The sequence below is a fragment of the Nematolebias whitei genome, chromosome 17, assembly GCF_014905685.2.
Source record: "Nematolebias whitei isolate Nwh7 chromosome 17, NemWhi1, whole genome shotgun sequence".
In the NCBI taxonomy this organism is placed as follows: domain Eukaryota; kingdom Metazoa; phylum Chordata; class Actinopteri; order Cyprinodontiformes; family Rivulidae; genus Nematolebias; species Nematolebias whitei.
The window spans coordinates 35,790,842-35,802,684 of NC_056514.1; the positions used below are offsets into that span (position 1 = coordinate 35,790,842).

Consider the following 11,843-nt stretch of genomic DNA (forward strand, 5'->3'; position numbering starts at 1 on the left):
TTATTTTAAGGGGTGACTATTCCCCCACCCTCCTTCTCAGCCCACCAGTTCCACCCACCAGTGGTTATCCAAGCACAGTTTGTTATCACAAAAATAAACAAGCAATGATCCAACATACACAACATTCAGAACACACATTTTATTCACTGGTGTCAAACTGAGGAGGTGACATGACTTTGTTGCTGTTTACTTTGAGTTGTGGGTGGAGCTTCAGTTTTATGCGGAGCTTGGATGTAGGTTTAAGGATTTGCAAAAACTGGTTACAAAATATCAAAAATACTTCATTAGTTCAAAATTATTAAAACCCTCTAGCAAAGGTCAAACACAATTATTTTTCCTTTCATGTTATGATAATAAGAAGACTCACAAGGCCACAAGTGAACGAGGACAGGCTGATTCTGGATGATCCTGATCCCCCAACTCCATGGTGAGATCAGGTTGATTCAATCTGGATGCAGGTATCTGCTGCCCAGATGTAGAACGAACAGACTGAAGAACTCATTCATTCCTGCAGCAATCAGACTTCTCACTGAACAATGAAGATTTCTGTACTGTTATTTTAATGTTCTAATGTCTTGTCTAGTATGGATGTTGTGTGTGTCTACTGACTGTGAAACAAATTGCCCCTAGGGGATAATAAATATTCTTGATATTGATGCAACACATAGATGAAAGCACAATATTAACTTTTAATCGAGAAACTTTCTTTGGTTCATATTGCCGGCAGTAAGTCAGACCCCTTCTGGGTGGGAGTTGGACTCCGCCAGGGCTGCTTTTGAGTGAGAGAGTCTGGGTTAGTGACTTCAGGATTCTGTCTCTGCTATTTGCAGATGGTGGTGTCCTGTTGGCGTCATCGTGCCGTGACCTTCAGCTCTCATTGAAGTGGTTTGCGGCTGAATGTGAAGTGGCTAGGATGAAGATCAGCACCTCCAAATCTGAGGCCATGGTCCTTCGTCATAAAAGGGTGGATTGCCGTTTCTGGGTTGGGTGTATGGTTCTTGGGTGTGCAGGTTTTGTTCCAGAGTGAGGGGAAAATGGAGCATGAGATCGATAGACAGATCGGTGCAGCGTCTGCAGTATTGTGGACTCTGTGCCGATCCATTGTCGTGAAGAGGGAGCTGAGCTGCAAGGCGAAGCTCTCCGTTTACTGGTCGGTCTGCGTTCCTCACCTATGGTCATGGACTTTGGGTAGTGACCAAAAGAACGAGATTGTGATACAGGTGGTTGAAATGAGTTTTCTCCACAGGGTAGCTGGACTCTCCCTTAGAGATAGGGTGAGAAGTTCAGTTATCCAGGAAAGACTCTGGGCAGCAGAACAGATAAATTGTTAGTATTGTTGCCTCACAGCAAGAAGATTCTAGGTTTGATCCCCAGTTTGGACCTGAGGTCTTTCTGTGTGGAGTTTGCATGTTTCCTTCGTGTTTGTGTGGGTTTCAACCTGGGTACTCCGGTTTCCTCCCACAGTCCAAAAACATGCATTTTAGACTGCATTCAGGCCCAGGCCTCCTTTTCAAAAGAGATGTGATCTCAATGAGAGTTTCCTGATTAAATAAAGGTAAATAAAAAAATAAATACCGGTTATTAAATAAACTGAGTAGAGCCGCTGCTCCTCCACTTCCAGACGAGCCAGTTGAAGTAGTTTGGCCATCTGGTAAGGATGCCCTCTGGACGCCTCTCTAGGGAGGTGCTTCCAGCATGTCCGACTGGGAGGAGATCCTAGGGAAGACCCAGGACACACCGGAAAGACTGCCTCTCGGCAGGCTTGGGAACTCCATGGAGTCCTCCCAGAAGAGCTGGAAGAGGTGGCTGTGGACAGAGATGTCTGGGCCTCCCTGCTCAAGCTGCTGCCCCCACAACTCGACTCCAGAACAAGAGGAAAATAATGGATGGATAGAGAAATTTTATGTCCTGGTTTACTTAAAACAAAAGGATACCAGGTTAAAAATGAGGACTGGATAAATTTAATGATGCAAACTGTTGACAAATGTTATCTGTTACTAATTCATTCACGTTATTGAACTGGATTATAAACTAACTGAGACAAAATGTGTGCATCATACTATAAACCTGAATCTGGCTCTATTGGTCCTTGAACATTTGTCTTGAATTTGTGGTTTAAACCGAATTAAGGTAATAAAAATTATATTTCCTCCAGCTCAGGTAACACTTGGTGGGAGTTTACGTCAGAGTGAACATACTGAAAAACTAATGTAAAAACAAGATCAGGTGTAAAAGCAGATCTACAGTACTGTGATATTATGACCACAATCCTGCCCTGAATATGGTCCAGCTGAGTGACTCCTGACTACAGCTGTACCCAACTTTTTTCTAATGGAAATTGAGCCACCTTCTCAGAACTGATTAGTGTAAATGATCCTTAGTCGCGTTGGCAGGTAACACAACACAGATTATTATTCTGTGCTGCAGGGGTTTGTGTGCACTCTTCCTGTGTCATAAAACATTAAACGGGTGACTGTAATCCATACAGACAGCTAGATTGTCAGGGTGACAGACACCTGATGCTGAACGCATACCAACTAAACTCCTGCAATTCAGAAACAAAACTTAGATTTCAAATGCAAATAGTGAAATACAGATTATAAATTTTACATCTATGTTTAAATATTGTAATATAATGTGTGTGTTGTTCAAAGATTTATAGTTTATATATAATAATTTTACAAAATCTGTGATCCAGTAGTCCATTTGTGTCCTTCCTTTCCCATCTATATTTGCAAAAAAACAGTAAGCCTAAATAATAAAATCTTATACACAATATTGTCACAGAAATGTACTGTAATGTTTTATTAATACAACAATAAGTGCACCTGATGACTATTCATTTGACAGTACTTAGCCCAGTGTTTCAGTAACCTATGGCAACTGCCTCTGTGACAACAGAAATCTTGGACAGCTCCTGCAGTCCAGGACAGTGCAACACCATTGGCTGGTTGAATCAATGACTTGCAAACATGTTCATCCATTATGCATGCCAGTTCTCCTTTAGTGTGTTCTTGAACTCATTCTCAGGTATATGAAGCTGGTCGCTGGAAGCTAAAGGACAAGCTCTCATCTTGGTAAGTCATTTATTTCTTGATCAAGTTTTGGTTCCTTCACATGTCATCCCGGAATACACGACAATGGGCTGTATAGATGAGTAGACTATAAACAGTACAAAATAAAAGATTGACTGTCAAAAATATTTTTTTCTGGTTAAAGGACTCAGTGGAGCCTTGGCTGAGCAAACAATGGAACTAACTGGATCAACTCTGACAGCAATGTATGCTCGGCCAAAGACCAGCCACTTCCTCCCTGCCATCTCCACCATGGCATCCAGCTATCGCAACCCTCAGCAAGCCCTGGGGATGAATCCTGGTGCCAATATGTGGAGAACTAGCAACTATTACAAAAGCAGCAGCAGTCTACCATTGACTTCTCCCATACAGCGAGAAGATTTTGATTTGGTTCGAGCTAAGACCACAATGTACCCCTCCAACAGGAGCGCTCTGACAACCCGGTATACCCCCGACGACTGGTATAAGTCCAACAACAACAACTACCGGGAGTCTGAGTCCTCCAGGAAAAGCGCAGAGCGGCTCAGGAAGGACACCATTAGGTTGATGCAGGACAGAGAGCAGCTCACTAGACGAACACAGGAAAACACCAGCAAGAACATTGCGGAGAGGGTCAATGACATCGTATTCTGGAGGTCTGAGTTGACTCATGAGATTGACAACATGGTGACTGAGATAGCAGTACTCAATGAGGTGAAAAGGAGGCTGGAGAGAGCCTTGGCTGAGACTGAGGGGCCCTTACAGGTTAGAGTGAGGAGTTTTGTTTTTAGTATAAAAATCTATCTATATATTCTATATCCATATATTTAACTAAAACAAACAAATTGGGTCAGATCACCACTGATTCTAGCACTGTTTCATGTGTATCATATCTCAAGGAAGTCCTTTTTGGGGCAGCTGTGGCTGAGTGGTTAGAGCAGTCGTCTTCCAATGCAAGAGTTGGGGGTTGGATTCCACCAGCAGTCACATGCTGATGTGTCCCTGGGCAAGACACTGAACCCCTCATTGCCTCCGATGTGTGTCCCATCGGTGTATGAATGTGACAAAGCACCGATTAGTCTCTTTAGAATGATTTGTAAGTTAGCTTTGTAGAGATCTAGTAGAGTGCTGCACGAATGGGTAAATGAGGGCACAGATTGTAGTGTAAAGCGCTTTAAGTATCTCGGTAAGATAGAAAGGCGCTATATAAGTAGAGTCCATTTACCATTTACCATTTACCATTTACCGTTTTTTCTCTGTGGTTTCCGGCTTCTACTGAGTCAGACTTTTACTTAGGTTACCATAGCACCCTATTAGAGTGCCGGTGGTCATTTATGTCACACAAGGTGCATCTATCTGATCTAGCTGAAGATCAGATGACACAAAAACCTTACTGGTATAATATCATGTGGCAGAAGGTTTTCTTAGAGACTTCTCCAGGCAACTGAAACTAGAGCACACCCCTGATGCATTACAGTATAAATAAATTCAGGACTATGAAGTATGCGTTATCTAAAGAATGGTTAGCATCAACATTTTAAATGGGAGCTTATCACTGTTAGTGTTGCACGAAAACCGAAACTTTAAATTGTTAGATACTCATCTCAGTTTTTTGTTGTCACAATCATTTTTTCCATAGATGTCTCAAGAGTGTTTGTACCACAGAGAGAAGAGGATGTCCATCGATCTGGTGCATGATGATGTAGAAAAGGACCTAATAAAGGTAAAATAATAACAGTATACACTCACCACCCACTTTATAAGGCACACCTATTCAATTGAGTGGTCACACAAATAGCTAATCAGCCAATCACATGGCAACAGCTGAATGCATTAGGCATCTAGACACGGTGAAGATGACTTGCTGAAGTTTAAATCAAGCATCAGAATGGATAAGTCATGGGATTTAAGTGACTGGTTGTTAGTGCCAGATGGTCTGAGTGTTTCAGAAACATCTGAATTACTGGGATTTTCATGCACAACCATCTGCACAAAGTTCTAGAATTGCGCCGCTCAAGGTGGCTGCATGTTGGAGCAGCTCTGTTACTTTCATTCGGAGATTTTGCTTTTGGAAACTTTAATTCCTGGTTTTCTGGATGTAAATCCCATTTTTTGAATGATTGTTTCCTCTGGTATCAGATGCTGTGCAGCTGGAAGGATTTTTACTGAAACCTTTTTGGTTTTGGACATTTGTTATGATGCGTAACCATGGCAACAAGGCAGTTTTCTACAACAGCAGCTGAATAACATCTCAAAAGCTCAAATAATATCTCAACTATGGCCCCAACTCTCAAATGAGTTGAAAAGGATGTTCTGTGGACGCATTCTCATCTACCTGCCAGCTGTGCTCGAGTGCCTGATCACTGAGATCCTGGAACTAGCAGGAAACACGGCTCACGACAGTGGATAGACAGGATCGTCCCTCAGCACCTACAGTTGACTGTCCACAGCTATGAGGAGCTCAGCAGACTGCTGGGAGGAGTGGCCATCGCTCTGGGAGGAGTTCTGCCCAGCATTCAAGCGGTCCTACAGTCCAGGGGAACCGAGAGGTCAGCCGAGTCTGGGTGGACGGCATCTGCAGCCAGTTTCTTAGGATCCACTGTGGGATGGACCTTTACAAGAGATCCTTCCTGTCTGCAGCCATCAGCATCTATAACATCTCTTAATGAAATGAGGATAACGAGTTACAACAACAAAATAATTTCTCTTTGGGATTAATAAAGTATTGTTGAATTGAATTGTTGAATCGCCAGGCTTTACATAAATTAGTCCAAATAAGGAAATTATCTAGTGAGGGGAATTTGTGTGGATGAAAGTTCTTTGTTGATGTCAGAAAAAAATGGGCAAATTTGTTAACAGTGACAAAAAAAATCAATGGTACTTGTCACAACCAAGACATGGAAAATATAATCTCTGAACCCACACACATCCAACCTTCAAGCAGATGGGCTACAGAGGCAGAAGACCACTCTAGGCTCCACTCATGCCTGCTAAGAACCAGAAACCAAGGCTATAATTCACACAGGCTCGCCAAAATTGGAGGTTGCAAAACCATCGCCTTGTATGATTAATATTAAATTACTGGACTCTAACTGCCTCCACAGTTACCAGATCTCAGTTCAACTGAGAACCTTTGGAAAGTGGTGGAACAGAAGATTTGCTTCATGGATGTGCGACTGACAAATCTACAGCAACTGTGGGATGCTATAATGTCAATAGGAACTAAAATCTTTGAGGAATATTCTCAAGACCTTGGTGAATCAAGGCCACAAAGAATTAAGGCAGTTCTGAAGGCAAAATGAGGTCCAACCCAGTACTAGCAAGGTGTACCAAAAAAAGTTACGAGGGAGTGTATGTCTTTACTTCTAAAACCAAGCTGATAGCACATATACTGTAAGTCATAATTTGCTTTCTACCTTTGCTAAATCAAGGAAGTAGAAGTTATAAAGTCATGCCAGGAGAGGATGAGGCGCCATCTGGACAGAGCCATCGCACAGCTGGCGTAAGTCCCAATTACTGAATACTAATGTATTTGTAGGCATGAGCTTGTATTAGATGACAATGTTCAACACTGAAGTTTGGCATGGATTCATGTTTTTTGAGGTGTTCCTCAGGGCAAACCGAGCAGCCCAGCATGAGCTGGAAAAAGACCTGAGCGATAAAGTGACAGCGCAGAGGATTGACGACAAGTGTCACCATTTGAGAAACACATCGGATGGGATTGGCTATTACAGAGGGATTGACAGGATAGACTATTTGTGAGTATAAGACAAACTATGAACATTTTAATCTAATAAAATAAATAAATGTGAAATACTGACTGACAGTGGCATGGTGGTGCAGTTAGTAGAGCTGCTGCCTCCCAGCGAGAAGGTCGCCGGATTGAATCCAGGCCAGGGGGAAATTTTGGGTGGAGTTTGCATGTTCTGTCCGTGCACGCATGGGTTTTCTCCGGATACTCCTGTTTCCTGCCACAGACCAAAAACATGCAAGTTAAGCTGATTGGTAACAATTGTCCCTAGGTGTGTGAGAGTGTGAATGGTTGTTTGTCTCATTTGTCTCTATGAGTGTCCTGTGATGGACTGGAGACCTGTCCAGGGTGTCCCCTGCCTCTTGCACAGTGACTGCTGGATATGGGCACCAGTGCACCAGTGACCCCTGTGACCCGAAAAGGAAGAAGCGGGTAAAGATAATGGATGGATGGATAAAAGAGTTATGCCTCCTTTCTATTGTAATACTTTATAAATCCCTAAGACTCTACAGTCAGACGGCTGCCCTTTAAAGTAAAAGTGAATATGCTAAATTAAATTAGCATACCTTAAAAGAATGTAAGATGCTTTTGGTTCTGCATGCCAGAGTTAAAAAAAAATAGATCTTGTGCAATTTTTTTAGAGCTCAAAGTAGGTGTTGGGGATGACTCAATTACCACTACACCAAATTTTACCTTTGCATCTGTACAATTGACAACATTTTAGCCAATGTTGTGTTTGATAAGGTTGATTAGCTGTGGTGGCCATCTTGAATTACCGGTAGGTTAACTACTAATGTTAATCAGTTGTAGATGTACATCCAATTATTGTTTTCTGTGAGATTCAATAAAATCTTTCCAGTGATTCACATATATTTTGCTAATAGACAATTACACACATGAATATACACAGAAAAAGTACTATATTTCTACATCAGTGTGAGAGTAAAATGTAAAAGCACAGTTTCATCAACATGTTTGTTTTAAGGACAACTTGTAATATTTCCTTCAAATTTTAAATCTAAAGTTTGGAAAAACGCGGATTCTTTTAGAAGTCTGGATTAAAGTCTAATTGTACACTCTAGTGATGATAGATTAGGTGAAGTCTTTTGTTATCTGTTGATCTTTTCACTGCTACAACTTTGTCACAACTCTGCAAGGTCAAAGGTCAACAGCATTTATTGTCAGATTTATTGAAAAAGATTTACGACATTAGAACTGTTATAGAACATATTCCACTGAGAAACATGTAGCAAACATTTTATTCTGTAATTATAGAACAAATTAAAAGAATTGCCCCAAAATGTATTATCACATGAATGTCATGAGCAACCACCACTCAAACTACCCTGGTGCATCACATTTAAAATGTTTAACTCGTTGCATCTAGAGGTTGCTTTAGGAGAAAATAGCTTGCTTGTGGTTAGAAAAGCTTTTTAAAAATCCTCCGCACAAGCAGTAAGTTCATAAATACAACCAGAACACAAACATTCTGTAAATTTTATTCTGTTTCCCTGTTTTGTCAGAGTTTCTCTGCCGGACTCGTGGTCCAAATTCACAGACGACAATATCCTGCGCTCCCAGAGCGAGCGCGCTACCTCTCACAAGCTCAGAGACGAGATCGAAATCCTGCTGAGCAGCACATCCAACGAGATGTGGAACCAATTCAACAACGTCAACGTGGCCTTCACCAGCCGCATCTCTGAAACGTCCGACGCAAAGAACAGCCTGCAGGCACACCTGGCTAAGGTCACGCCCCCTTCTACACAAATTACTTAATACAAGTGTGGTTGTTCAACAAAAACATTATTATTAAACCGAGATCTGATAATATAATTTCATTTTTTCCTAAATAAAGTTTTGTTATTTAAACATCAGATTACTCTGGTTTCATAAAAACTATTACAGTCTGATATTTCTATTTAAAGGTGTGACTGAAAATTAAAGACAAAATTTATTGTTTCAAGTGTCCTGTTGACTAAAATTGCCTTTATTGGGGAAAACAGTAAGCGTACATTATTTTCATTAATTGTACATAAAAAGTATATTTTCTATGTTTTGGATTATCTGAAAATCGGTCATACAGAATGCAACAAATATCTTTACTGTGAGTAATATTAGCTAAAAAAAAGGGATATTTACCATTTTTATTGAATTATACACATATTTACTACAAAACAGTCTGTTCAAAAGTACCAGTAATAAACAGTCCTTTAGTTCTGAATACTTATCAATGAATTCAATTGTTCTGTAGGAAACTTGTATCCAGTTGGAGCATTTTTAACAGTGAGAAGAGCTGTAAAATGAGCCCATACAGCTCATTTACTGTCAGCTGTAAGAGCTGATCTGTTCTCTGCCGTTAAAGTATCACCATGTTTCGTTCTTTCACCCAGACTCTGCAGGAGATCTTCCAGACTGAGATGCTGATTGATTCTTTGAAGAAAGCTTTAAGAGATAAGGAGAGTCCTCTTAAAGTGGCCCAAACCAGGCTGGAGGAGAGGACACGAAGGCCTAATGTAGAGCTGTGCCGAGATAACCCCCACCACAGGTAAACAGTCAGCGGTCAAACATCAACCTAAGCACACTTAAAGCTGAGCTGTAGATTAAACCCGAATATGAACCCAATCCATGATCTGTACCTCGATAAAGAAGTCAAGGCAGATGGCTGACAAGCTTGAGTCTGGTTCTGCTACAAGTTTATTCCTGTTAAAAAGGGAGTCATTCCTTTCCACTGTCTCCAACCTGCTGCTTAGGATGAAGATTTAATTCAATGTTTTAGATTTTACTCACTAGCCTTTTAAATTGTATGTTTCAGTACAGTGCCCTGAAATTACTTCAGTTGTGAACTGGCTCTATATATATAAACTCAAGTGTTTTACTGTTTGAATGCCATCTGTAATTATTAAAAACAGAGTTAAATGATAGGCTTTCTGACTGAAAACAAGTATAGCATGTGATCAAAAGTAATTTATTAAGATAAAAACAAAACAGTTTAAAGCATTGGCAACAGAAGCATTTGTAATGTGGGATGGACACCATGGTGTATGTGTGTAGGGGGTGTGGGGTTCTGTAGATGACATTCCCTGCATTCTGGCGTATTTTAACGGGTTGATACACGTCTACGTTTACCTACATAAGTAAACGTTTGATTCAATAACTATTTTAGAGAGCACGGCACAAGAAGTAGCCTGACCAACAGCTCTCCTTGTGTGAATACAGCACGCTCTGTTTCTCTCAAGCATCCTAGCCCCCGCCTGTCTGCCGGAACTAACGTAGCGCTAAGCTAGCGGTGCACAATACAGACGTGTTAGCTAAGATGCTACAGACTCCGCTTCTCTCACGCGTCCAAACGTCCCACCTCCATCAAATGCCAGCACTAACGCAGCGCTAAGCTAGTGCGCAAAACAAAGGTGTCTTCCCCTCCTTCCCCCGTGGGCGCCCTGCCAAGGCAGATGACCGAAACACTGCAAGCAGTGTGGAGTTGTAGGGAACCAAGAAAACTCGGAGTGGACTTTTAGTGGTTTAAGTATTCTTCTATTAATCAAGTGGAACAAATTATTTCACGAAGAAACAGAAACAGCGCTGGGTGAATTAATATTTCTTAGTAAATGTAAAGGGGGGGTGTCCGACTGAATTTTTTTTTTAATGTGGGGGGACACGCACATATAATTGTTGTGACGCCAATGGTCTAAACATATTATGATTCAAGTGGAGAGATCAGGCCACAAACTGTAAAACTGAACTCTCTGAGTTAAAAGTCTGGGTTCAACTAGTCCAAATTTCACCACCAACATATTTATTTAGAAGTGCACATCTTGATTTTCTTACTGCATAATGGAATCTAAATTAGAGCAGTTTTATATTTTAACACATGTTAAGGCACTGATTTATGTATCCATCCAAAACATGGTAACATTTAAAGTTGCTATAAGATTCATTGCAGCTTCAAGTTTCAAATGGTTCACAACATTTGCAGAGATTAAAAGAATCAAGGTGACTGCCTCCCTCTGTGGTTGTCTTCTCAGACTCGTGAGTGAGGTGAGAGAAATCGAGGACACCATCCATAAACTTCAGGAGAGACTGATGGAGGCAGAAAACACCCTGCAGACTCTGGTCAGGACTAAAGTCACCCTGGAGCATGACCTGTCCATCAAGGCCAACTCTCTGTTCCTGGACCAGGACAGGTGCATGAGCATGCGTAAGAGCTTTCCCAGCATGCCCCGGCTGGTGGGCTACACCTAGATCAGGTCTGAACATGGAGCCTCAGATGATTGGATACAAATCTACTTTGGGTTGTAGTGAATTTTGTATTTGAACAGTATTTTTATGGCTTGAATGTGAAAAGGTTGTGTTTGAATTTCAATTAAAAAATTAAAAAAAATACTATGAAGGTTTTAGTGACATTTTTTAAACAAACAAAAAAATGCATTTCTAACAAGCTTAAGTTAAAACTTAAACTTCTGGATAAAAGACAGCATGTTTCAACAAAGAAGAATCCATCCAGAGGATCCGACTCAACCTTGTTAGATTTATCTACCTGGATTATCGAGCAGCATCAGAGTAAAAACGCATTGTTCAAAACACCTCCTTATTGTTCTCACTGACAAATCCTCCACAGAAAAGGCTTTAAGTTTACACAAATCTCTTCCTAAATCATTTTGTTACTATTAAAAGATAAAGGCAACAACCTTAAAGCAGCCACTGAAGACATATTAGATATTTTAATAATATTTTTTTTTTAAAATAGCGAACTTCAACCCCAACTGTAGTAATAATTTTAAAATCCAAACCCAGAAACCCCCACCCAATTTATTATTATTATTTTTTTTTATGAAGTGGGCCAGATTGAAGTCACCTGCGAGCTGGAAATGGCTCATGGGCCATTAGTTGAATAGCCCTGCTCTAGACGGTGAAAATGTCCTTAGTAAATACAAGTGTGTGTGTGTATATATATATATATATATATATATATATATATATATATATATATATAGTCTTGACATAGGACATTAGAACAAGCCATAACCATGTTCATATTAGGC

The 11,843-nt window shown here is 40.7% G+C and overlaps 1 protein-coding gene across 1 annotated transcript; it reads left to right on the forward strand.

Moving 5' to 3' along the window:
• The first annotated feature begins 3,248 nt into the window (after positions 1–3,248).
• tekt3 (tektin 3) lies at positions 3,249–11,043 on the forward strand. Its single transcript, XM_037691192.1, has 7 exons — positions 3,249–3,818; positions 4,693–4,776; positions 6,485–6,555; positions 6,668–6,811; positions 8,328–8,550; positions 9,195–9,349; positions 10,827–11,043. Exons 1-7 carry the CDS (start codon positions 3,249–3,251, stop codon positions 11,041–11,043), a joined length of 1,464 nt encoding a protein of 487 aa, XP_037547120.1.
• The last annotated feature ends 800 nt before the right edge of the window (positions 11,044–11,843 follow it).

Excerpts from the sequence above, each read along its gene's own strand:
- tekt3 (XM_037691192.1), top strand. The coding sequence starts at position 3,249 with ATGGAACTAACTGGATCAACTCTGACAGCAATGTATGCTCGGCCAAAG. Across the intron at positions 8,551-9,194 it reads TGCAGGCACACCTGGCTAAG|ACTCTGCAGGAGATCTTCCA; the intron begins GTCACGCCCCCT and ends TCTTTCACCCAG. Across the intron at positions 9,350-10,826 it reads CGAGATAACCCCCACCACAG|ACTCGTGAGTGAGGTGAGAG; the intron begins GTAAACAGTCAG and ends TTGTCTTCTCAG.